This window comes from Urocitellus parryii, chromosome 12, assembly GCF_045843805.1.
Source record: "Urocitellus parryii isolate mUroPar1 chromosome 12, mUroPar1.hap1, whole genome shotgun sequence".
NCBI lineage: Eukaryota > Metazoa > Chordata > Mammalia > Rodentia > Sciuridae > Urocitellus > Urocitellus parryii.
Genome location: NC_135542.1, coordinates 37,028,632 through 37,056,027, shown reverse-complemented (window position 1 = coordinate 37,056,027; position 27,396 = coordinate 37,028,632). Strand labels below are relative to the sequence as shown.

The 27,396-nt window shown below is 43.9% G+C and overlaps 1 protein-coding gene across 2 annotated transcripts in view; it reads left to right on the top strand.

Annotated features, from left to right (window-relative positions):
• Positions 1 to 7,643: 7,643 nt before the first annotated feature.
• Positions 7,644 to 27,396, top strand: part of Mboat2 (membrane bound glycerophospholipid O-acyltransferase 2) — a 126,541-nt gene continuing 106,788 nt past the window's right edge. For both annotated transcript variants that reach the window (XM_026401136.1, XM_026401063.2), the window contains exon 1: positions 7,644 to 7,811. In XM_026401136.1, the coding sequence (XP_026256921.1) occupies positions 7,737 to 7,811 (75 nt within the window). In that variant the 5' untranslated portion in view covers positions 7,644 to 7,736. The remainder of the gene's footprint in view (positions 7,812 to 27,396) is intronic.

The window sequence follows — 27,396 nt, the reverse complement described above, 5'->3', positions numbered from 1 at the left end:
TTTGTCTTTTTAAAATCCTTTTCCTACTGTGTAGGTTGTAAAGACTCAGAATAGATACTGACAGCTAAAAACAAAATAATCAAACTTACCACAGTATATGCCAGCATTTAAGAAGAAAAAAATTCAAAACTAGTGTTGTCCTACTTATTTCCATAAATGTGAACTTCCGTTAATGTTTTCAGGGAGGCAGACCAGGATTTTATCGCGAATCATTTAATGTTTTCTTTCTGTACTTCAAATATCCACCATGAATGTTTTTGGGTTTTTTGCTTTTTCCTATCAATTCAGAGGGCTAAGCTACTAAAGCAACAACTTATTGTTAATTTACACTTCTACCTGGAAATCTACTTTAGTGCCGACTTCCCTACCTAGTACCACCTATAATCCTACCCTCCAATGCTTCCTCAAATTTAGGGGCAATATGTCAGATGAGGGATCTAATAAAAATGTCCTTCTTTGGTGATTATTTCCACCCAATCTATATCCTTACTGTGAAAGTGGCTATTAACCTACCTATACTTTTAAAAAAATTAATTAATTTATTTTAATTAGGTACCTATAGGTTTAATGATACAGTTGGTTTAAGCTTCTTTGGGAATATTTATTATTTATTTAGATTTCCCATTAACTTTAAAGTTTTGTGGTTTTAATAACAACTGTCTTGTGATATATACAATACTTTAGGCCTAGAACATAATTTACATACAAAAACCCAAATAAGAGGGAATAACTATCAGCTTTCAAATAGAAGATGAATTAAAAGATAATTTGATGAAATCGAAATCAAGCCTTATCTGATTTTAAGGACACTGCTTAGCAGATGCCTCAAGTTCAGAAAGAGTCACCCGTCCTGAAGAGCAAGGCCTTTGGCCAGAGAACTGGGTTAGATGTGGTAACCATCAGTAGAGAGGGTTCTTGCTCCCAATTCTTCCCTATTTAGGACTCTGGTGTTGGTACTGTAAACTGTGGACCAAAACCCAGCATTTATACACATGGGTGATGGGGGAAGGGTTTAAGCAGAAGGGATCTATAACAAGATATGCTGCTTGACACAACCACCTGCAGAAGGACTGCCACCACAGGCTTCCGACTATTACAGAGCTGGCCTCCGAACAGAGTGACTGTAGCCCCTTCCCCCGTGGCCCTGCCAGACTGTTTCGAGGAGCAGTGACACATCAGCATATTTCAGGAGGGGCACTCCTCCGAAAATGACAGACAGAAATAACCTGAAATATCAGGCGGAGCTCAGATACCGAGTGCCATGTCTGCGGAGCTCAGATACTGAGTGCCATGTCTGCCGCAGAAGCAGTGGATATGGGGCTGGTGGTGATGATTAGGACAGACCTGGGGTCGTTGTGGTGGTTGATATTTAAGATGTCTCACAATTTGGACACAAATACTACCATGCAAATGTGTGGAGGCATGAAAAGAGTGGGTACTTTGTTTTTCTATGCCTAAAAGTCAGGGGTTACACACTGTGTACTCACTGCAAATAAGCACAAATAGCTATTTTGAATTGGACTCATTCTCAGAAAAGTGAAAAGCCAGATATATCTATAAGGAAAATGGAAGATTTTCCAAGGACTCACAGATATAAAACAGAAATCTATGCCAATGACTGGGAAATAATAGGCATTTTTTAAGAAGAAAGGTTGATCAGAGTTATAATGAATTAGAGGTAGTTCTGAAACCTGTGGCGCAACTGGGAAGCAATGTTGTTTTCCAAATTAGTGGACAATAATCAGTTTTGTTTGCATCTTTTAACCAAGTAAACCTAGTTTGAATGGAGGCTCAAGAAGACAGAGACAGAAATTCCCAGAAATTGTTGGGAATCATAGAGTTTTATGGGAAGAGGAACCATTGAAATCATTGTGTTTTAATCTCTTAACACCGAGGCCAAGCCAATGAAGACAAGTGGTTTGTTCTTCAGTACAGACCTGGGCAGCACAGTCATAAAGCTAAGGAGCCGGAGCCCAAACTCAGATGTGCATGCCGTTGTCACCTCCTGTTCAGAATCCTTGGTGATTTCCTAACTAAGGAACACCAGGTCCTGAAGAAGGACTTTCTCAATTCCAAGGTTTGGTCTAGATTGGAGTTTCTAGATTGGAGTGCTGAAAAATGCTAACCAGTTAACTGGACTTGTTATTATGTGTATAGTTCATTGCACTTCATCATCTAGATTATTCCAGCGTATAAAGGGCATAAAATAAGCAAAACAATTGCCCCCAAGAGCTCTAATTTCATGACACATACCAGTTTTACAAAACAAAGGCAGTTTGGCAGATTATTCATTTCTTCTGAGTGGTTTACTCAAAGTTAAAAATAAGTTGAGAAGGGAACATTTTATGGTAGCAATCTTTAATTATCATAGCCATTTTTGGAGGCTAGGGCAATAATAGCACACTGCTACCCTGCCATCCTGTCACAAGTCAATACTGCTCAGTGCCTTATGCCTTGGTTATAGTGATGCTTATTAACAATATGGTTGCTAGACCAGGATGGTGCACACACCTGTAAACCCAGCTACTTGGGAGGCTGAGGCAGGAGGATTACAAGTTTGAGGCCAGCCTGGAAACTTAGTGAAATCCTGTCTCAAAATACAGGGATGTGGGACTGGGAATATAGCTCAACTGGTAGAGTGCTTGCCTCGCATGCATAAGGCCCTGGGTTCAATCCCAGCACCACTAAAAAAAAAAAAAAAAAAAAAAAAAGATTAACTAAAATATGGGGATATGGGACTGGGGTTGTAGCTCAGTGGTAGAGTATTTGCCTAGCATAGGTGAGGCACTGGGTTCCATCCTCAGCACCACATAGAAAAATAAACAAATACATACATAAAATAAAAGCTAAATTCTTTAAAAAAGAAATATGGGGATGTGGCTCAGTGGTAAGGAGCCTCTGGGTTCAATCTCCAGTAGTGCAAACCAAACAAAAATCAATGTGCTGCTGCTTTAACCTCCTTCACTCATGTTATTAGTCCTAGTACAAATATTTCTAGTATCTTTTAAAATATCCTAGCCTATTATTAATTTTATGCTCATCATCATAGCCCTCCTATGAGCAAGGACAGTATGTAGGGGAAACTTAAGGCACAGAGGTGTTAAGCCCTTTCTAAAACTCACAGCTATTTGGTGCAAAAGTCAGAATTAGGATTCAGGTATTTGGTTTCCAGCCACATTTCTTCTCTAGCATTTTCTTTCAAAGTTAAAATAATGACCTTACTTAGTAGTTTTCTTGTAACACCTTTCTCTCTGTATGGTTGTTTCTTTTTTCAATTATACACACCAGCCGTGGTGCATGCCAAATAATATAAAAAAAGGGCTGGGTATGTGGCTCAGTGGTTAAGTGTCCCTGTTCAATCCCTAGCACCAGAAATAAATAAATAAACCAAAAAACAATCAATCAACCAATCAATTAAAGGCACTTTCTTTTGACATACTGGGGATCAAACCTAGCACCTTACACATGCTGGGCAAGAACTCTACCATTGAGCTATACCCTCAGGCCCTTTTAAAATTTTATTTTGAGACAGGGTCTCATTAAATTGAAGAGGTGGCCTCAAACTCTGGATCCTCCTGCCTGAGCCTCCTGGTTTGCTGGGATTACAGGCAAGCATCACCAAGCCAGGTGCATTGTTTATTTTTTACAGTATCCCACACAGTTCCTTGGACATAGTAACTACTCAATAAATATTTTTAAAAGTTATGAATCTGGGAATTTCTTTTATAGGATGGCTGAGGTAGGATGGTGAAACATTACATATAATTAGTTCAATTCTTCCCCTTTCATCCCTGTTTAATACTGGTTAGAAAGCTTGCATCTAACTTATGCTCTCATCACTGAGTCATTAGTATAAAATGTGGGACTGTTTCCTTATCAGAATGATGAAGGTGTAGTTTTTTTTTTTTTTAAATAAAGATATACTTGACAAATATAGTGTATATTTTTACAGTGTGTGCCAGGTGATGTTTTGATATACATTGTGAAATGGCTAAATCTAAATAAATAAATATATATATTTTTTTGCATACTGGGGATTGAACCCAGGGGTCCTCTGTTACAGAGCTGGGGCCTTCCAAGAAACTGAGGCAGCTCCAAGTCTCCACTCTTCAAAGCCAATTCTTGCAATCAAGTCAGAAAGATTTAAAACACGTTGCTCAGAGTAACAAGAACAAGTTTATTGAAGGGCTAGGAGAGGGACAACATGCTTCTCTTGCACTCCAGTTTGAGAGGGGATCCCAGAGAAGTTTCCAGAGTCCCACCCAGGTCCACCTCTTGACTTCTGCCTGGCAGCAGGGTGACATCAGACTTTCAAGTCCCCACTGTAATGGCAACTCTAGGTCACCTTGGCCCATGCTGAATGGTTCTAATCTGATTTGTAACCACACATTCTTACAAATTTTACAGTTAAGAGGAACTGCCCTTATCTCTCAGAGTTTCAGGATCTGGTCACAAAAGTCTCCTGGGTTCCTCCCACCAACTTTATCTCGAGCCTGCATTTCTCCTTCAGTTAATAGGTAGTTTGCTGAGGAATGTGACATATCCTGTCCATTTAGGCCACATAAGGCTGCAGGTAAATTGCTTCTTAGAAAAGAAAGAATGTGGGGATCAGTACAGTAGGCCCATTTTATAGAATTATTCTCTTTACTTCTTGTTCCCACCATCCTCATCTGTTCCCTAATAGTTTTACCCCTGAGGTATATCCCTAGCCTTTTTTTTTTTTTTTTTTTTTTTGCTGTACTGGGTCTGAACCCAGGGCCACCCAAATGCCAGGCAAATGTTTAACCATTGAGCCACATCACCAGCCCCAAACCCCAGTCCTTTTAAATTTTTATTTTGAAACAGGGTCTCCCTAAGTTGCTGAGGCTGGCCCCAAACTTGTGATCCTCCTCCCTCAGTCTTCAGAGTAACTGGGATCACAGGCCAGTGCTATCATGACTGTCTCTTGTAACCGGATTGAACTCAGGGACACTCAACTACTGAACCACATCCCCAGCCCTATTTTGTATTTTTTATTTAGAGACAAGGTCTCACTGAGTTTCTTAGTGCCTTGCTGTTGCTGTGGCTGGCTGTGAACTTGTGATCCTCCTGCCTCAGCCTCCTGAGCCAGTGGGATTACAGGCATGTGCCATGACACCAGGCTCAGATATATTTTTTAAAATATTTTTTTAGTTGCATCTCTGTTTATTCTATTGGTTCTCTGGAGAACACTGACTAATGCAGTATTTCTTGCGCTTCACTTTGTATCAACCAGAGTACTGAGCTCTTTAGCAAGGTATGCTTTTATCACCCATGGAACTGGTGGCAATATTATGTTCATTTCACATGGAAACAGAGGCTGAGAAAGACTTTGCCCAAGATTTTGTAGCTAAGGAGTGAGTGCTGGAGACAGTCAGAATCTAGTCTGTCAGACTCCAGAGCTATCACTTATCACATAGCATTCTGCCCCAGACCTTACGACTGACACACATCAGTTTCCCAGATGGCTGAAACCCTCCCTCTTCTAAAAATTTTTTTTTTTTTTTTAAGAGAGAGTGAGAGAGGAGAGAGAGAGTGAGAGAGAATTTTCTTTAATATTTATTTTTTAATTCTCGGTGGACACAACATCTTTGTTGGTATGTGGTGCTGAGGATCGAACCCGGGCCACACGCATGCCAGGCGAGCGCGCTACCGCTTGAGCCACATCCCCAGCCCTTTTCTAAAAATTAAGGTAAATAATTTCATGTAGTCAGGTCTAATAGAGACAATGATCTCCACCAAAAAAAAAAAAAAAAAAAAAAAAAAATTCAGCCCAAGGAAATTTCCTTTTGCAGACAGTATTTGTTCTAGCTCTGGGGCTGTATCTTTATGCTGCCTACTTTAGGTTGCAATATGTTTCCACACCCACCTTATAAGTTTTTAAAATGGAATTTTAATTTTTTCCTTCAGTTTGTATGCTGAGCCACCTGTATACTTCCTCTACACTTTCCCAAAGTGGAGAAAAGGAGGGGTGGGGAAGAGGGTTATTCTAAGATTATGTTAATAGAGAGATTATTGGGATAATACATCTCAATGAGCACTTTATTGAACAAGCTTGCTTTCTAATTGGTTACAACTCCCATTGAAACACTATCCCAGAGAGAAGGAAGGTCTTGGTTCTTCATTTTTCCTTACATCCTCTATTCAGGAATGAAATTATCAAATGAGAATTAAGTGGACCAATCTAAGAATATTAGACAGGGATTGCAATGATTAGGTAATTCCCCTCTTTTCAGAGAGACAACTGAGGTCCTCAGAGGATACACTGTGTGTGTTCCTATCTGAACTGTCTTATCCTAGACCCTAATGTGGTCATCAGCTAAATACAGTAACCTATGGGAATTTCTGGACAGGGTGTAAACGTGAGGAAGAAGGCCTAGTGTTTAAGTGGCAAGATCTGGAGATTACTTGGCTTCCAATCCCCTGCTATTTAGCTCTTGGTCAAGTTAGTTAATTTTTCTGTAACTCAATTTCTTTGTTAGATCAAAAGTGTCTATGGGACTAAATGATTATCTTACCTTTAAAATATCTAAAGCAGTGTTTACAGCATTGAAGTATGAGGTTAAACGCTAACTAAATGTGTTATTTCTACCTCCAAATTCAAATCCCTTAATTTTGAGCTTTCCTGATAGTCTCCTATAGCACTTCTTTATCCTCTTTTGAGTTTTTCTAGTAACTGATGCTGGCATTTTCAAGGAGCTCAAATGGTTTACTTTTATTAAGTTTTGGTCAAATAGAGCAAATATACTCATATGACATACAAACGCCCTAGGTTGATGGTGGACACGGTTCCAGAGTCTGGGGAGAACCCGCATGGGTGCAGAGATGCTCGGAAACCACCTTTCTTTCTGAGGGGGCGGGACCTTTAACGCGCAGCTGGCGACCGAGGACTTTTAACACAGAAGAGGTGAGACCTGTTACCAGTCGCAGGCGGTCCGGGCTGGGGGAAGGCCCAGGTGGGGCTGCAGGTGGCCAGAGGGGTGGACCACAGCCACTGATCTCCAGTCCGGGCTTTTACACAACAGTCTGGGCACAAAGGGACTTCTTAGCTACGCCACTTTTTGGTTTGTCGCCCTCCTGCTCCTGGCTCCAGCTTTGTCCCCAACTTGCCCATGGGTTGGCTGAGCTGCTTCGACACGTGCCCCCCTTTGTCTAGCCGCTACTCCGCGCCCTTTGTAGTCCAGAGGCCTCATAGAGAAGGGTGGGGGCGCCGCCGACCCCCGGGGCGGAGAGTTAAGGAGGCGAGGGGGGAAGGCGCCGCCGCTCGCCCGCGCAGTCCTCGCGCGACGCCCGGGGCCGCGCCTCAGCCCCTCGCCCGGGTCCTCGGCACGGGGAGGGGCGCGGCGCGGCCGGCGCCCTCTGATTGGCTGCGGGCGTCGGGGCGCCGCGACGCGATTGGGCCGCGGGGCTGTCTGGCGCGAGAGCGCGTGAGGTGGGGAGGGGGCGCTGGAAGCTGCTGGAAGTCGGGGGGCGGGGGATGCGGCGGGCGGCGGCGGGAGGGGCCGCGCCGGTGCGGGCGGGCGGGCGCGGGCGGCGGGCGCAGGGGAGGGGCGAGCCGGGCGCCGCCCCCGGCCCCTCCCCGGCCCTCCCCACGCCGCTCTCCGACCGCGGGCGGCCCAGGGGCGGTCGCGCCGCTGCATCCCCATCCTCGTCGCCCGGCACAGCGCGAGCCGGCGAACGGCAGCGGGCCGGAGCGGGCGCAGCGCCGAGCCCCGGCCATGGCCACCACCAGCACCACGGGCTCCACCCTGCTGCAGCCCCTAAGCAACGCCGTGCAGCTGCCCATCGACCAGGTACCCGGCGTGCCCGGGGCGTCGCGCCGGGGCCGCCCCGAGTCCCCCGCCGGGCGGGAGGGGTGGGGGTGGGGGTCACGCCGCCCGCCGCCCGGCGGGGAGGGGGCGCCCAGCCTGGCATGGTCGCCTCGCCCGCGGGCGCCGGCCGCCTCCCTCGGGCCGCGGCGCGCCCACCCAGCCCCCCATCGCGGCCCCGGGCGGGGGTGGGCGCGCGGCGTCGCGGGCGACAGCCAGCCGGGAGGGCTCCGCGACCGACGTGCGCGCGGGCATGCCGTCCCTCCCGGCCCCGCGCCCCCCGGCCCCGCAGGCTGCGCTCGGGCTTCGGCGGTCGGCGCCCGGGCTCGGCTCGCGCCCCGGGGTGGCTGAAGGGACACCGGAGGCAACAGTTTGGGGGGGGGGCAGAGGTTATGGAGAAAAGTCACAGCGAGTTCAGTAGCCGGGCTCCGCAGCCGAGAAAGTTGCAACCTTGTAGACGGGAGCGGCCACCCCGTCCCCTCAACGACCTGGATCGGCAGCCGACACCGGCCGGGGCGACGGCGTTTAATCGAGGCCACCGAGTCCGACTGTGGGAAGGGCCTCGGATTCCCGAGAAGTGAACAGGATGGTGAGGGGGAAAGCAGCGCCATTTTTATTCAGAAAGTTTGGAAGTATTCTGCCCTGAGGGTGCGATTCGGGCAGGCGTGGGCAGGGTCTGGTGAATTGTCTGGCCCCAGGCGGAAGGTGGTGGCTTTGGGGATTCTGCCTGCCCTCCTTCCGAGCCTTCCTGATCTGAAGGGTTGGCCCTTCACTGGGCATTCTGGCTCACTGTCCTCAGCCCCACTGGGGATCTGGTCCAGACCCCACCTCAGCGAGGTGGAGAGGACTTCTCTGGGCTTTACTGTTTAAATGAAAGTCTGAAGTATGCGGAAGGAGTATTCAAAAGAAATTCTGCCCTCTGTTTACGTCCAGTTGCTGGCTTGTATGTCAGCGTACCTTCCGGTGGATTGTGAAGTACCTGTCCCCCACGTACCTTGAACCGCACTTACGGTGTCCATCCCATGTAGAGGGCCACTAATGAAATTGTGGGTTTTGCAGAGAGAGTCTTCTCTGTTTATTAATAAGTTAATCAGGACTTCAGGTTTTGGGTCTTCTCATCCCTGTGGAGGACTCTGTTTTCCAAACTGGAGTGTGATGCTTGGTCTGTGAGAGTACTGTTGCTGACTTAACCAGGTTGCTGCCAGTGTTTGTGGGCCAGGGTCTGATGAAAAATTTTCTTGCTGATGAGAAGCCAGGGAGAAATGAAGCAAGGCTTGTCATACCTTTTCATTTCTTTTAGGAGATAGGTATATCTCGTCCCTCTCCCTTTCCCTCCCTGCAGTAGTCTTCTTGACTGTGGTGAAATGTTCTTTACTATGCTAATGCCTTTAGAGGTATATGGTACTTGTAACTTTTTAAATGATATAATATTAAAGAACTTATTTAAACATTGCACTAAAGCAGGAGAATGGCAGGGCTTAAATTTCTTTTTGAGTGTGCTGCTTGACTAGTTAAAGGTCTTGATTTTGTGTCTTCAACAACTTTCATTTTAATGGAACTATTCTAAATTTGTGTAGTCATGTATAGCCCTGAGTTTGGGTGTCTATTTGTGTAGTATTTTGAGTTATTTTCTCTGCTCTAAGCAGGTCTTAAGGATATTGAGTTAATACCACACAACTTTTTATAGTGAGAATAAATTCTTTCTTTGAAGCATCAAATAATTGACCTTTTTATTGATGAAGCTCTTGCAATAACTGAAAATTCATGTTGTAAAATTAGATGAATAGTAGTCCTTTAGCCATTATTTTAAATTAGGGCGAACCAAAATTTTTATAAAGCAAATAATTGAGAGAAAACCTCAGAATTGGTTGTGATCAAATAGTGTGACTCAACAGGAAGCAGTCAGGAAATGAAAAGTGTAATAGTATATAACTTGTCAGCATGTTAATTTTGTATGTGCTAATAGTGTTTTGAAAATTCAGGAAATCATTAAAGCACGTACTTGATGTCAGGAAGAAAGGGACTGTAGGGTAATAAGACAGTTAACTTTTTTACTAGAGTGGGGAATTGATGCGATGACAGCAGTCATTGGTGTTTGTGGAGCATAGGAATGCACCTTTCAGGACTAAGCAGCAGAGAAAGGAAAGAGTGCAGTGAGAGCCAGGCCAGGGAGGGAGAGGCAGCAAGAGATCTTGCTTTGGACCCCTGGATTGTTTAGTCTTCACTGAGAATTCCAGAGTGACCTTCAGGACTAAGCAGCAGAGAAAGGAAAGAGTGCAGTGAGAGCCAGGCCAGGGAGGGAGAGGCAGCAAGAGATCTTGCTTTGGACCCCTGGATTGTTTAGTCTTCACTGAGAATTCCAGAGTGACCTTGAGGGAGCCCTAGTATTTTTCAGTAAGCCTTAAATTTAAATAAAAATATAAAATCTAGTATCAGATTGAGGTTTTGTGGTTCTTAAAGATAGCCAGGCAACTTTGTAGAATAATACTTTGTAGGTGGATATGATTGAGGGAATATTTTGAGAGTGGGTTGGATTTGGACTGAGGGAGAGCTGTGCCAGAGAAAAAGAGCAGATGTGCCACCTAGCAGATGTCAGATACCTCTGGATGGAATTGTGTCCTTAGTATGTTGCTGATCCACAGTGCCTTTTTAAGACACCAAAGTGAATAGTAAAATCAAAAGTCCAAGTCAACATATTTTTTAGACTGTTCTCTTTCAACATATTGTGTCCTCTGTTGTGGTTTGCCTAGTACTCTTGAGTGACCAGATGAGGTTGCTACTGGCCTTTCCCTCTTCATCCTTCCCTAGCCTGCCTGCCTGCCTGCCTTCCACCTATCCATCCATTCATCCACTTTTCTTTCCTTATTTCCCATGATGCTGTAATTACCACTATAGATGGAGTGAATTTCCCTAGTGATGTGATGTCCAGGATGGTGTGCTTGGCATAAGGCCAGTTAAGGATGAGTCATTGGACGTAGAGACCTGTTTTTGGGACAGGTGTTACTGTTTTAGAGTTAATGTGCTGAACTCTTGGGGCAGGGAGAGGGGCAAGAGATACTTTGAAAGGTTTGGAGGAGAGAGAAGATGGATGAGGGCAGAAGAAAGAACCCAGTTAGGAATCCTGCAAATTTAGTAATTATAATGCCTAACACTTGACAGTTTTCAGAGCTCTTTAACTACATTACATCCTCACACCACCTTGGGAAGTAAGAGTCAAAGCCCCAAATATTTAGCTTCAGGTATGCCTGCGTGACATGCTATTAAGCCCTTGTATAAAAGGTCAGTTTCAGTATAGTTTTAATATATGGCAAATACTTTTTTATACCTTCATTTTAGATCTGGGCCACCAGGTATCTTTTGGAGGGGAAGATGAGAGCATGAACTTTTCACACCCCCACCCCCATACTCATGCACTGGCCCTTATGGTTTGGATAGGGAATGTGTATGTAAGAGAAAGCAGTGTGGAAGCCTATGAAATCCTTGTTCCTTTGTGGTCAGTTTGCTGATTGCCCTTTCCTGTAAGCCCCCACCCTCCCTCCCTGTGCCGCAATTACAATGAAATGAAGCGACGGATCAGGGAAGAGTAGTTTAAAACTTCAGCTTTTTAAATTCCCCCAATTCCCTTATAGGTCTGAACTGTGATCAATCCCGTTTTATAGACGAAGAAATAAGTAAAATTCTCAGTGTAGATTCTTTAAAGAGTATGACTTTTAGGAGGAAAGGGACATGCCATGAAGCAGGCAAACCAAGGATTTGTTTTCTTTGAATGTTGCCAGTTGACTGCTTTAAGTTTGGTTCTAGGTTTCGGTTGTAATATTTAACTCATCTGCCTCTCCTGCTTTTACCATTATAATGAGAATCAGTTTCCATCACAGAAACCCTGAGATGCTGCAGTCTGTTGTGGAAGATTCCTTTCAGTTAGAAAGGCATATGGGATTGAGAATTGCCTTGTCAGTTAACAATTTTAGAAACACCACTCTACATAAATGTTTCTTCCTGTATATGACATGTATTGGGTTTATTTTAAAAATTAACTGATAAAGATGCCCCATGTTAGAGGGAATATAAACAAATGGGAGGAGAGTGGACTAATGCTCTTGAAGCAGTTTTCAGCAATAAAGAGCTGAAACTGACTCTGTAACCAAAGCAGTCCACCTCAGTCCACCTGCTAGGCAGTGGTGCTGCTGTATGTGTCCCTGCATTCCTCTTCCTCATCAACAGGAAGCACTGGTGTGGTGGTGTGGTGGAGAGGTGGGTTTGGAGCCACACTCTGCAAACCTTGTGCCATTAAGCAGATGATTGTTTTTTTTTTTAAGCCCCAGTTTCCTCACCTGAAAATAAGGATAATAATAAGTATTAGATTCTTGCAGGTTTTTGTGAAGGTTAAAACAAAAATCTATGTGAAATACTTGGCTCCTAGTAGATGTTGCACAGTTCCTCCTCCTTTACAAATTATAAAATATTTAGAATTTACTTTATAGGGCTGGGGATGTGGCTCAAGTGGTAGCGTGCTCGCCTGGCATGTGTGCAGCCCAGGTTCGATCCTCAGCACCACATTACAAACAAAGACGTTGTGTCCGCCGAGAACTAAAAAATAAATATTAAAATTCTAAAAAAAAAAAAAAGAATTTACTTTATATTTTTATTTTGAGAAATTAATACTTGTTCGTATATTGCATTTTTAATCCTTAGGACCTCATTTTTAGGAAGGGAAGTATAAGATTCAGGTTCAGTTACATGCCCACACAGTGATTAAAGTAGGATTAAAATTTAGTTTTGAATTTGGTGATAAAAACAGTTTTCTATTTCCTTACTGCTTAGCAAATTCTTTGTTTCCAGCTTGAAACTGCTGTGTTGGGTGTTATTGCCCCTAGTAAGTACAAAAAGCCCTGGTCTCTGTTTATTGGGTCTGTTCAGGCTGACTTTCCAGGGAAATACTCAAAACAGCTTGCACATAGCTTTGGTCTGCAGTCAGGTTTACAGGTGGGCTTCTACCAGGATACAATGTGAGATTTCTTTAAAATAAAACAAGCCATAGAAATGACTCTCAGCAGAGCGGTCAGTTAATGACTTCATGACTAACATGGGTGCAGATGGAAGTCCTGCTTTAGCCAGGAAGTAGGGTGTAGAACAGGAGGAGAGGCAGCTGATGTATGGAAGGATAGAATCAGGACTGAGGAGGCCCCTCTCCCAGGAGCTAGTGACAGATCCCTTCTGTGGCTTGTCATAATCCCCCCTACCCCCAGCCTTACAAGCTGACATCCATTCCCCTTTGCACACAAACCTTTTTGTGAGTCTCATCTGATGTAACTGCTTCCTTACTTGAGCCCCAAGTGAGTTTTGGATCTGGCACTGTTCTGACGTTTGCATTCTGCTGAACGTTGTATGTATCAGTCAGGCTCCTGGTAGGAGACAGATTGAACCAGGGAGCTGAAGAGACTTGAAGAACTCTTTACAGAGATGTGGGAAGGTTTGGGGAACTCACCAAGAAACAGTAGTTCCCAAACCAGCTGCACTAGGCCAGAGGGCCAGGGGAAGGAAGGAAGGATCGCAGCCCAGGAGGCAGTGGAAGCCTCCAGCGAGGGAGTCTGCCAACCTGCACTGAGCCTGAGGGACGCGGCACATCTGTCTCTCCTCCTGACCTTTGGTTTCTTGCTGGTGTCTCCTTCTGAGGACTGGGTGATGATGCTTTGGGGGCACAGCAGAGATTAGACCTGGAGGGGAATTTATATACGAGCCAGAACTGTGTTGCTTCAGTGTTATTCATTTCTCTCCTTGATAAATGCAACTAAAAATCCTGCTATCTTGTTCTTTTATGCACATCCTCATTCTCTCTCCTCAGTCATGTTGTAAAGAAAGAGTAGGTGACTCTCGCTATTTTCATTTTCCTAACTTCCATTCACCCTGAAAACCGTCCCTATCAAGCTTCTGTCTCCGGCATTAATAGCCAAATCCGGTGACAAATATTGAGAAACACAGCACTCCTCAGTCACTTCCTTGCTCACAATTCTGCACCGCGTCCATGTTGCCTATTGCTGTTTTTCCTGAAGTGACTCTGGGATGACTTGTATCAAAAGCCATTTGGTATTGTTATTAAAAACATACCTTCCCTGGCTCTACCCAGATGGACTAAGTGAGGGCCAGGGAACCCTCACCTCCTTTCCACTCCCCACCACCATTAGAGGCTAGGGCCAAATATCTTAGGCTCTTCATATTATTAAAAGGTTATAAAAACTGGGCATGGTGCTGCATGCCTATAATCCCAGTGGCTTGGGAGGTAGAGGCAGGAGGATGGTGAGTTCAAAGCCAGCCTCAGCAACAGTGAGGCACTAAGCAACTCAGTGAGACCCTGTCTTTAAATAAATTACGAAATAGGGCTGGGGATGTAGCTCAGTGGTCAAGTGCCCCTGAGTTCAATCCTGGGTACCCCCCCAAAAAAGTTATAAAAATATGATGTGGGGTTGGGGTTGTAGCTCAGTGCTTGAGCATTGACCTAGCATGCATGAAGCCCTGGGTAATCCCCAGCACTGTTCCCTCTACCCCCTGCCCATGTATTTTTTTTTTTTTTTTATCATGTTTGCATGTAACACCCCAGGTACGACACTCCTCAGGTGTAATGGTGTGGTTGACAATATCACAATATTTAGGAAAAATAAAATTCATAATGTACTCCTTTCTAAGCAGAGTAGCCCTGAAATGTTTAATAATGTACGCGTTTGTCAGTCCTATTACTGTATCCTGTGTGACTTTTTCCACCAGCCCATACATAGAAGCCGTGGAAAGCCTAGGATTGGGATGCCAGTGAGAGGCCTGCCTGCCTTGGGTGAGGCCCACTCCATCCAGTCTCACTGTGAGCTGTTTTTTGAGAATATGAAGCGCTGCCCTGAAGGGCGCCTAGAACCCCTAGAGCAGGGCTGTTCACCCCTGGCCCTGGTGATGCTCCCTCTCTCTCCAGAGAGGCCGAGTAGATTGCCCAAAGCCACGAATGAGCGGAGTGTGACTGCTTGCCTGCTGCTCTGGGGTGTTCTTTTTTTTTTTTAAAGAGAGTGAGAGAGGAGAGAGAGAGAGAGAATTTTTAATATTTATTTTTTAGTTCTCGGCGGACACAACATCTTTGTTGGTATGTGGTGCCGAGGATCGAACCCGGGCCGCAGGCATGCCAGGCGAGCGCGCTACCGCTTGAGCCACATCCCCAGCCCTCTGGGGTGTTCTTGCATTCTCAGTTATGTACAGTTTCCTCAGTACAGGATTCTTTCTTTTAACTCTTTGTGACATCCCCTTCCCCCATTTTGGCCTGGCAGATTTTTCCAATATTCGGCTAAAGACTGTGCCTTCCTGTTGAAGCTTTTGACATGTCTTCTCCTTTTCCAACCATTGGCTTCCCATTTGGGGCTTCTTGTGTGTGTGATCTGTCTGTGTGTGCAACATGCGTACTCCAAGTGTGTGCAGTGCTGCTACCTTGGGCTGTGAGTGTCCCTGGTGGTCTGACACCTTGGATCCTTTGCAGAGCGCTGTCTCTTACATCCTGTGTGGCATTTCTGCAATGAGGCCAGGTCTGCAAGACGCGCTGAGAGAAGAGAGAGCTGCAGTCCTGCCCCCTCCATAGCCGTGGACTCTCAGCCCTTCTTGTTGCTGCCATTAAAAGCCAGGGCCAGCCAGAGCTGCCTTTCCTAGCAAGGAGTTTTGGGGAGTATTCTTGTGGGCTTCTTGCTCCTTTCCAAGGCTCCTAGTTAAATGTGGATTTCCTTCTGACTCTAGGAAGCAGTGTTCAAGGATTCTCCTTACCTTTCCAGGCTACTAGACTTCCCTTTTTGGTCAGGGCCTTCAGAGCAGTGACCTCAGGTCCTTTTCCCATCTTAATGAGCTCTGATGACATCTGGAGCATTTAATTATTTTTTTCCCCTCCAATACTAGGGATTGAATCCAGGGGCATTTCTACCCTGAGCTATATCTCCAGTCCTTTAAAGAATTAAAACAATTATGTATTTATTTTTGTGGTACTTGGGATTGAACCAAGGGATGGTCTACCACTGAACTACATCCCCGGTCCTTTTTTAGTTTTGAGGCAGAGCCTGAGGCTGGCCTCGACCTTGTGGTCTTCCTGCCTCAGCCTCCTGAGTAGCTGGGATCACAGGTGCTTGCCACTGTGCCAGCAACATTTGTTTTTTTGCTTACTCAACAAGTCTCCTTACCATGCTATAAATTTCTTAAGAATAGGACCCTTTGTATCCCTCTGCTCGGGACTTGGCTTGGGGTATGTTTGGAGGAAGTGGCACTAATGTGATGAAGGGCAGAGACTGGCTCAGATTCTGATTGTCACTTGTTAGCTTTGTGCTTTGGCAAGTTGCTGATCCTTTGTTAGCTAGCTGCAGTTTCCTGGTGTATAAAATGGGGCGTGTAGTAGGGCCCACTTCGCAGGGTTGAGGTTAGCACTGCAGAGGTAAAGAGGCAGAGGCTGAGTGTGGGCTAGGGATTACTGACGACTGTGATTCTCTTGCAGGGGCTGGAGGCCACAAAATTGTATCTGACCTTAGCCAAGTCCTCAGTTCATGAGGGGTCTACTGGAGTCTTCTCAGTCATATATTTGACAAGTATTTGAGTGTCTAGCATGGCTGGCAGTGTGCTAGACAAGGGGGCACTGAGGAGAGTGACTGTGGTCCCATGAGGTGATTGTAAATTAGAACACTGCAGCTCCTTGAAGGAGTTGGTCAGATGGAAAAGAGTCCTGCTCAGGGAGACGGAGAGGCTAGGGGCATTCCTATGCATCTAGGGCTTCCCTGGCTTCCCCTGGCACCCATGCCCTTCTGGGCTGGAAGGCAGGTTGGGACTGAGAACAAGGAGCCCCATTTCACTGGCCAGGAGCCGCTGGGCTGATGGAGCAGCCCTCGGACTTTCGGTGTGTGCCTCTTGCTGGCTGTGTATTGCTCAGCGCTCAGAGGCCCTGGTTGGTCAGGCTTCCTGAAGGACAGATGCACAGCAGATCTCTGTGAGGGAGAAGCCAGTGGTATAAACCTTTTTGGCTGACTTAATTTTCTTCTATTAGTTTCCTGGGAAGCCAAAGATATGCAAACATTGAGAAATTTTGGGGTGTGTGACTGATTGTTCAAAAAAGAAATGAAGGTAACTCTTGAGGTAAGTCAGTAGTTGCAGCTAAGTGATCACAGTGGCTGGAAAGGGAAGCTTCATCAGCGTTTTAATCAAGAGATTCAAACAAAAGAAGCCCTCTGATCACACAGTTGTCTTTATCTGTAAAGAACAAAGGACTGCCACTTCAAAAAGGACTCCTTTGGCATATCTTCCCCTCTCTCAAATCCACCATGTCCTCCTCATCCTCCAAGTCTCCCATCTAGTCCAGGGCAAGCCTGACTCTTGGCCCCCATCAGGTGAGTGATTCATCAGGGGATCCTCCCAGGCCAGCTCTAAGGCAGGTGAACTGATGTCCTTGAGAGAAGAAAGCCAGGGGACTGGCCAGCTGCCAACCAGAGAGACCACCCTCTTCTGATCAGTTTGCCTTGCTCCTGTCAAGACATGGGAATTTTATACTACTATTATTTTATTCTTTTTGAAGATTCAGTATTACAATTGTTAACTGGTATACATTGTTGAGGCTATTTTATGGAGTGTAGCATTTTGAAAAAACAAGTCTGGCTAGTGGGGAATAATAAAATAACTCGGAAAGGTCTAGATTGTCTTACAGTGAGTGTGGTAGTGCATGCCCGTGGTCCCAGCTACCCAGGAGACTGAGGCAGAGTCATTGAGAGTTGGAGACGAGCCTGGGCAACATAGTGATACCTGTCTCAAAGAAAAAGAAAAGATTGTTTTATAAGCTCCATCAGTTTTTCCAGTTTTCTTAACTGTTTTGGCCAGAGTGTTTTATCATGTGATAGCTACTTAGCTTTGGGGTTTAACTTTAATCTGTAGTCTGCTTCATGATGACCGTGAGCCTGCCTTTGCCTTTTCTAACAGTAGAACTGCACAGCTGTTCGTATTAGCTACGTCCCAAGAATAGAAGTGACAAAGATTTTTGGTGCATGAATAGAGCCAAGAGGATGAGGGCAGAGAACAGGTTGGAGGCACCATATCTAGTACTTAGTATTCTAGAGATAGTCAAGGGAGTGAGCCATAGGAGAAAATTTAAATTCTAGGTGCAATAATTGTAGTCCCTGTGCATTTCCTGTGGGATTAGGCTGCATAGATCTTTTCCTTTTGTTCTTGGGAAATGTTGTAAATCTACGTAATAACTTGGCATCAAAACATTGAACTTCAGCTTTCCATTAAACCTGGATGGAGATTCTGATAACACTAATCAAAGTTGAACAGTGGGGTTTGAGTATTGTTAAATTGTATGTAGTTGAATTTTTGATTTGGATTGGGGAGATTCATTTATAAAGCCTGTCTCTTTCTAAGATATAGGAAATATAAATTTATGGAGAAATATGAAGTTCCAAGAATGTTTTTGGCATAGATTGAGAGTTTTACTTCATAGGACTGTAAAATGATCTATAATTTTTTTTAAAGGAATATAGCAGTGGGTAGGAAATACTTGAGTAGATTAAAAAATCCTACTTGGAATATTAAAAATAAAAGGATGTTGGTACAAAGATTAAACTAGAATAGTACAGAAGGCTGGTCTTGGATTGTTTTCCTTTTTCTATTTTATTGCAAGTAGGAACTTCTAGAAAACGATGAAAATATTAGGTGACTTCATTTTGTCCCCACCTCCAGATTTGGTAGATGCAAAACAAAGGAGAAAGGCAGTGTAGGTCAGTGTGCCCTGACTAGGTTGGTCACACGGGTTAGCAGGCAGGTCCATTGTTTTTTATGCCACCTGTAATCAGTGGGTGCTGGGCGTGGGTAGAAGAGGACATGCAACTGTTTTGTGTGTTACTGTCAGTTAACGTATTGGGAAAGATGGACTATTATAAAACCAAGACCTTTCTCTGAAATTTGACATCATAATAGGCTCTGTAGTACAGAGGACAAAATTTGGTAAATTGGCATTATTCTGGGATTTGGAGAGTTTTGTTTTTAATGAATGTTGGTGATTTTAGAACATTTTTGTTTAAAAGGAAAGTGGTGGGTTTAGTATTATTTATTTATTTTTGGTATCATTTCAGATGTTGAGAATTACCAAGGGGTTTTAATAGGTCCTGGAGAGAAAAAGATGAACAAGTGCTCTCTGGCCCTTTAGCTTCTAGTCTAGTGGGATGGGAAGACTAACAGATATTTATAGTGTGTCAATGAGTGTTAGAAGACAGATGTGTTGGGATGAGTTTGGACAAGGCTGCTGTGACAGAGCCCCAACATTAATCTAGCTACTTAAAGATGATAGATGTTTTGCCCCCCCACCCCCATAACAGTTTTGATGTAAACAGTCCATAGTGTGGGTAACTCCACTCCCCTGGCTATACTCTAGAGACCTGTGTGCCTCCAGCCTGTGGCTTTGTAACTTGAGGTCTCATCCCTAGCAGCCTGGTTGAGGCTCGCTCACTTAGGACAGTGGGCTTTTTGCATTTTGATTTGCATTTCCCTAATGATTACTGATGTTGAGAATTACCATATGATCCGGCAGTACCACCACTGGGCACCCATCCCAAGAAAATGCTGAAGAGACACCTACAATACCATGAGTATTGCAGCACTCAGCACAATAGCCAAGAAATGGAAGCAACCCGGGGCTGGGGATGTGGCTCAAGCAGTAGCGCGCTCGCCTGGCATGCGTGCGGCCGGGTTCGATCCTCAGCACCACATACAAACAAAGAAGTTGTGTCCACCGAGAACTAAAAAAATAAATATTAAAAATTCTCTCTCTCTCTCTCTCTCTCTCTCTCTCTCTCTCTCTCTCTCTCTCCCCTCTCCCCTCTCTCTGTCTTAAAAAAAAAAAAAAAAGAAAGAAAGAAGTGGAAGCAACCCAAGTGTCTGTCAGCCTATGAGTGGATAAAGAAAATGTGCACACACATGAGGGAATATTATTCAGCCATAAAATGGAATCAAGTTTTGTTGTCTGCAACCAGTGGGTGGGACTGGAGGACATTATTTTACATGAAAGAAGCCAGGCATTGAAAGATACATGTACCACTTACCTCAACCATGTGGAATCTAAAAGTATTGACCTAGAAGTTGAGAGTAGAATAGTGGTTACCAGAGACTAAGGAGGAGGTTAGGTAGACGGGAGTGGTGGGCAGAGGTTGATCAGTGGATGCTGATTTGTAGTAGATCCTGGTGGTAGTCTGGTGGGCTAGTGCACAGTGGGGTGACTGTAGATAATGATAATGATCTATATATTTCAAGAGGCTAGATGAAAGAATTTTGAATGTTTCACTGTAAAGAAATGGTAAATGAAATAGATATATTTAATCTGATTTAAACATTACACAATGTGTACATGTATTGGAACATCACATGGTACCCCATGGATGTGTACATATTTTTGTTTCTATGTATCAGTTAAAAATATAAAGTAAAAATAGAAAGTCTGGGCTCTACCACAGAGTTAGGTTGGTATCTGTTAATTTTCAAATCACTGACAGGTTCACAGGCTACGGGAGTACTGGGGGACCAGGAGGGTTTCAGCTTCCTGATGAGAAGGCAGAGATTGTCATAGGTCAGCACATACACTATCACTTCCATAGCTCTCCTTTGCAAGAGCTATGTCATATGGTAGAGGTCACTGCAAGGAGATGGATTGGGGTAGAAGTGGGACGGTGGCTGGGAGCCTTGCCCAGCTACAGTTCTGTTACAAAGGAAGATCAGGGCAGGCCTCAAGAATAAATTTTCTTGGTATCCTAAAGAGAAAGTGTGAACAACGCCCCCCCCCCCACTGTCCCCCAGGGATTGAACCCACAGGCTCTCTACCACTGAGTTGCATTCCCAGCCCTTTTTAAAATTTTGATACAGTCTTAAGTTACGCAGGCTGGCCTCAAACAAGATCCTCCTGCTTCATCCTCCCAAGCCTCTGGGAATATGGCTGTGTGCCACTGTGCCCAGCTCAGTACTGGCTCCACTCTAGAATAGGAGAGTGTGCAAAGTAAAGAAAGGGCAGGCTCACTCTTTCAGTAAAGATGGATGGGTCTCATGGCTTTGTGCTAGGCTTTGAATTTCAGAGAGGGTGAAGTGGGCTGGAGTAGATGAGGTAGCTAATTAAAACGTGTTTCCTGTGTTAAGATTGTGGTGACTGAGGTCAGGATTCAGGAGTCGGCTTACATTCCCCTTGCCACACTTCCCAGCTGTGTGAGGCTGGGGGCCTGGCTTCTCCTGGACAGGGCCTAGTGCGAGGGAGCACTTGGCAGACATCACCGTGGCCACCTTGTTGCTCCTTTGTAAAGCACTGCTCCTGGGAAACAGAATCTGCTGTGGGTGGGCTGGTTGTCGGTCATCTGGCTGCTACTTGAACACTCAGATGTAGAACCTGTGTCCTGTGTTCTCACCTGCAGAGGGATCGTCCCATACAGGCTGGCATGTCACAGAAAGCCAGAGCACCCTGGAGGACACCCGGGGTCCAGGGAATGGGAGTGCTCCCTGAAAAGCAGTACTGACCATGGTGGGGAGTCGATACCGCTCTGCGTAAAAGGTGGGGTGCATAAGTGCTGAGTGGCTACTGGGCTTTCTGTTATGTGGACACTGTGCACGTCACTACTTAGTGCTGTCACTTGGAACTGTGATTTTATTTTACAGCTTACTCCTTAGACTAGATAGAAGCCCCTTGGGGGAGGAGCTAGTCACTGTCCCCTGACTCTCCAGCACTGGATGAGCTGGTAGTGTTGGCTTGTTAGTGGATAAGTAATGGCTTGAGAACCATGGCATTGTGGAAAGGAGGTGGATTTTAGAGTCAAAAAAAGAAATTTGCTTTAAATTATTCCTAGTTCAAGGACAGGATACGAAAAAGTAAGTACCAAGAAAAAAAATGTGGACTAATACATCCACACTTAAAGTTTCTAACAGTAGTAATTAAAATAGTTCTGCATAATCCAAGAACCAAGCTACACAAAATAACACACCCTGAATATTTCCTTTGATCTATATTTTACTGCATTTCTTTTCTCTGCATTAATAGGTAGTGGAGAAGTCAGGTCCTGCTGAGTGATGGAATATTTACAAATGTTAATATTAGAGTGCATTTTCTAATTGAAAAGCAATGACAGGGCTGGGCTGGGGCTCAGTGCAGGGCGCTTGCTTAGCAAGTTGAGGCGCTGGGTTCGATTCTCAGCACCACATATAAATAAGTGAATAAAATAAACATCATCAACATCTAAATTATTTTTTTTAAAAAGCAATGACAAAGTAGGAGGAATTAATATCGAATAAATACAGTGAAGCTCATTTTGAAGAGGTCTGCACGTAAACAGCAAGTGAATTCTTGGTGGAGAATAACCCTACCTTCTACACCTGACATTTAAGGTGCAGGTCCCAGTTCCACATCAGATCACTCACAGCCAGTCAGTAGCCGACTCACGTTCCTCCTGATGGGCGTCCTTGTTGTCCTCCCAGCAGAGTGCTTTGCAGGTTATGCAGCCCTGCCACACCCTGTGTGTTCCCACCGTGCCTGGTGAGAGGCAGGTTGTAGCTGATGATGCTTACCGCCATCACTGTGGATGGTGTCTCCTGCCAGGCAGCTTTTCTGACCTCTGGGCGACCTTACCAGTAGTGAACAATGCTAGGCCATTTCAATCTTCTGATTCCAGAAAGAGCACTTGTATTTTGGAAAACACTAGTTCCAACCCCCCCCCCCCAAATAATTTTTTTCCAAAAACTTTTGAATTAATTGCATGTGCTTAAGGGGTTAGAGTAGTGGACTAAGCATGGTCTTTGGGTTTGGCCTCAGCTTAAAATTCTGGCTCCCATGCTGTGTGACTATAGAAAATTACTTGATTTTTCTGATATTTTGTTTCCTTGCTTTTAAAATGAAAAATTTCCTCATATGAAAAATAGTGTTTTTCCAGGAAAGCAAGAGTATTTTCGATTAATGGAAGCCATCGTAACTGCTTAATAAATGGCAGTTACTATTTATCATCCTTTTAGAATGAGGGGAAATTATATGAAATAATTTCCACTTAGTGAGTGCCTGCACTGTGCTGGCATACGTTGGCTCCTCCTGTGTCCTGATTGCTCCATTAGTCCTCAAACGACACTATGTAGTTTTTGTTACGGATTTGACAGCGATGGCCCATCTGCCTGATGGGCAGCTGGTGAGTGGCAGGCCCTAGGCCAGAACTTGCATCGAGGACACGTTTGCTGTGAGGCTCTTATTCCAGTATGTGCATAAATGTTGATAGGTGCTTATTTTTTAAATATCAATTTTAAGTTGTAGTTGGGTGCAATACCTTTATTTTATTTATTATTTATTTTTATGTGGTGCTGAGGATCGAACTTGGGCGTGCTAAGCAAGCACTCTACCACTGAGCCACAGCCCCAGCCCGATAGGTACTTATTTTTGAAATGAGCAAAAACATATAATGAAAAGTATATTTTGTGGGTTTCTGAGTTAGATGTTAATAAAAGACTCAGTTTTTTTTTTTTTAGAATTATGTGTTGGTTTTATAAATTACTTATTCTAGAATGCAGAATGGAACTTTTAAAAACTGATAATATAAGCAGGCAAAAAGAAAAGTTATTGCCTTTGTTTATGCTGGGGAGTATAAGATTTTAATGATCACTGTTTCTCTTTTGGGAGGGAATTAATTTCCTCAGACTTAGTTTTAGGCAAATAAACAGATTTAAAAACCTTTTCTATGTAATTTTCTGACCCTTAAACTTGCTGTTTTAAATATTTCTTTATAAATTTTTTTTTTGTTACAAAATTAACAATTTCCATTGTAGAAATTGGGAAAGTATTTTGCTAACTTAAATCTTGAATTCAAATCTGTAGGGGAAAGTGCCGTCAGTACGTTCAGTCCTTACTTTTCTCCCTTGGGCAACGCCCTTCAGGAGGCTCCCTCTCCTCCCCTCTGGACTGGTTGCACCTTCTGCTCTGCTGACTGCAGGTCTCTACTTGTTCTGGCTGTACAGGAACAAAATGCTTTATTTTCTGAATCCTGTGCCATTCCTTCTTTGGTTAGACTTCTGTTTTGCTGAAGCATATGTCTAAATAACTTCCTAAGAAATTAAACTTTCTAAGTAAATTTCAGTCTTAAGTGTTTGGAGATGTCATCACGGAACTGCAGGTTGTCAGTAACTCCCTGTATAACTTAGGGGTTGTGCCATTACTTTACATCATGCTGCTGGAAGCGTGATGCTAGTCTAGTTTTCGTGGCTTTGTAGTTGATCTGATTGTTCTTGAAGATTACTTAAGTTCTTCTGTTTATATCTTTGATATTCTTACACTGTATGTTATTGTGTCTATATGGATAACTTGGTAAATTTTTGCAATGAAAAGATTTAGTTCTGGGAAATTTGCTGATTTTTTAAAAAATATTTTCTTCTTTCTTTGTTGTTTTCTTTCTGGAATTCTTTATTTGTTAGATGTTGGACCTTTTGGATAAATTCTGTCATGACGTGTTCTGTTGTGTTACCCATGTCTTTGAGAGACTTCCTCCTATCATTAACCATTTGACAGGTGATGACTGAGCTTTTAGAGAATTCCAGTCCCTGATGCCAAGTAGAGCTCCAGTTGGTTTTCTTTATTGAACCTTGCCCCAAATGCAGATTTTTAGAGCAAAAGAAATGTTGTTATTATCTTAAGCCACCATGTTCTAGAGTAATGTTTATGTTGAACTTCTTTTTTGCGGGGGGGAGGGATTCCCCAAAACCCAGGGGTGCCTAACCACTGAGCCACATCCCCAATCCTTTCTATTTTTTACTTTGAAGCAGGGTCTTGCTAAGTTGCTTAGGGCCTTGCTAAGTTGCTGAGGCTGACCTCAAACTTTGTATCCTCCTGCCTCAGTCTCCCAAGGCACCTGTTACAGGTTTGGGCACTGAGCATGGCTAATGTCATCAAAGCTTTCTTTTTGGCAATTATGTTTAAAAAATGTTGAACTTTAATTTCTATATGGTGGAATGCACAGAGCCTCCATGTACAGTTTGAACAATACTCACAAATGCGTGTACTTGTTACCCATGTCTTCTGAAAACCTTGTGAAAGAAAATGTGGTAGACCAAGGTGAGAACAGTGCAGCATTAGAGGATGAGTTGAAAAGAAATTGGCAGGATCTCTTTTATATTTGGGTATAATCCGAATATGACAGGAAACCATTGTACTTTATTTTAGAATAAACCCTTTATTTTAGAATAATTTTACTTCACACAAAGTTGTGAAGATAGTACAGAGAATTCCCATAAAGTAGTCCTCTGATGTAATCCTTTTGTTACTATGTTACATTAGTATGGTGGTTTACCACAACTACTGAACCAGTGTTGGTACATTATTAACCAAACTGTATACTTTGTTTAGATTTCTTTATTTCTTTTTGCTGGGTGGGGGTGGGGCTGCTGGGAATTGAACCCCGGGCCTTGTGCTTGCTAAAGAAGGACTCTACCACTGAACCACATTTCCAGCTCCTTTTTAAAAAATTTTATTCTGAGATGTTTTTTGCCAAGTTGCTTGGGCTGTTGGTGGACTTGTGCTGCTCTGTCCTGAGCCTGCTGGGTGGCAGGATCACAGGTGTGCACCCCTGCACCTGGCTGGGTGGTTCATTGGGATTGGGGCTTCAGCAGAGAGCTTTGGGGAACACAGACCCTTAGCCTGTAACAGGATCCTTTTTGTGTTCCAGGATCCTTTGCTGTTGCCACTGCATTGAGTCTTCTTGTCTCCTTAGGTTCCTCTAGATGGTGACAGTTCCTTAGGCTTTCTCTGTGACAGTTTTGAGGGATGTTGCCAAATGTCCCTCACGCTGGGTTTGTCTGAGGTTTTTCTACAGTTTGTCTGGGCATGTGTTTGGGGTTGTATTAACTGCAGTAGAAATATTGTGTAGGCCATTGAAGACTGAATCTGACCTCAGGGAATGTGGCAGGGCTCAAGATTCAATTTGGGGGTTACACTTTGTATCTTTAAACAATTCCATTGTGCTTTCAGGCTATGGATTTGGTTTGGTAGAATAAAGTGCACAGGCATAATTTGGTCAGAGTGATGAAAAAGACTGACATCACACAAATGTAAATAAAAGCAATGAGAAACAATATAGATAACCTTTTAGTCAGCATTGGTGGCCTCTCTGTATGATTTTGAGTCCCGGCTAGTATAGCAAGTTGAGCAGTGGACAATTTAGTTTGATTTAGATACTTCAAAACTACTGGGAGAGAGGCAGTGTCCGTTTCTTCCCCAAGGAGCAGTGTGTGTCTGGCCTTGGGGACAGCCGCGTACCAGTGCCTCATGTCTCCTCCTTTCCAGAGGGTAACCAGTCAGGAGCAGGGGCTTCCCTGGATGCGGGTGGTGACGGCTCTAGCTTTCATGCTTGTCTGGGTGGAAGCCAGTCTTGGCACCTCTGCCTATGTCCTTCTGCCCTGCCTTCTCCCTTGTCCACTGGGGAGGGCTGGCTTTCTGTCTTGAAGTCTCTCATTGTGATGATGAAGATGGGAGACTGTAACATTTATATTATTTGGCTACATAATAGAACTTTAACATATGGCAGTTTTGAAAAATGATATTACATTTGACCATAACCATTGAGAACTTAAATTTTAAATTGCTACATAGAAGCAGACCTATTATTTTTATTTATTTTTTATTTTTTAAAATATTTATTTTTTTTTTTAGTTCTCGGCAGACACAACATCTTTGTTTGTATGGGGTGCTGAAGATCGAACCTGGGCCGCACGCATGCCAGGCGAGTGTGCTACCGCTTGAGACACATCCCCAGCCCTTATTTTTAGAAAATAAAAATTTAAGTTAATATTATTAGAGGAATTTATGGGTCTTTCCTTTTCTTTCCCCCCAAACTCTTTATTTATTTTTAGAGAGTTTGTACTGGCCCATCATCCCTTTTCTGGGGAGTTGGTTTTAAGAATCAGTTTTGCAGTGGCTGGGTAGGAAAACCTCTTCTGACTTTGTGTGCCCCTTCTAGACCCTCGTTCCAGAGAGGAGCAGCTTGGAGATAGGGTACGTGTCATTTCTTTGCTTTTCTTCAAACCACAGATGTGCATGTGTGTGTGGTAAAAATGACAGTTTCTCATCTTCGCCATTTTCAGCATACAGTTCAGCAGTGATGAGTGCAGTGCACCGTTGCACATAAGATCTCCACAACTTTTGCATTTTGCAAAACTGAAATTGCATGTTCATTGAATAGCTGCCCATTTCCTCCACCCCAGCCCCTGGGAACCACTGTTGTACTTCCTATTTTTATGAAATTGACTATTCTAGATACTGCATTTAAGTGGAAACCTATAGTGTTTGTCTTTTTCTGACTGATTATTTCAGTAGAATGATGCTTCAAAGTTTATCGTATGTATCATGTTGTCATATGAACTTGAATTTTCTTCTTTTTAGAGGCTGAATAATATTCCATTGCAATAAGGTCTTATTCAAGTGTGAATGAATTGATAACATTTTATTTATGATTTGCAATTTTTTGAATCTCGTGTAGCAAATTTTTCTTTTTGTGTCCATCATAAAGGTATGCTCTTGTATTGTCTCTTGTTT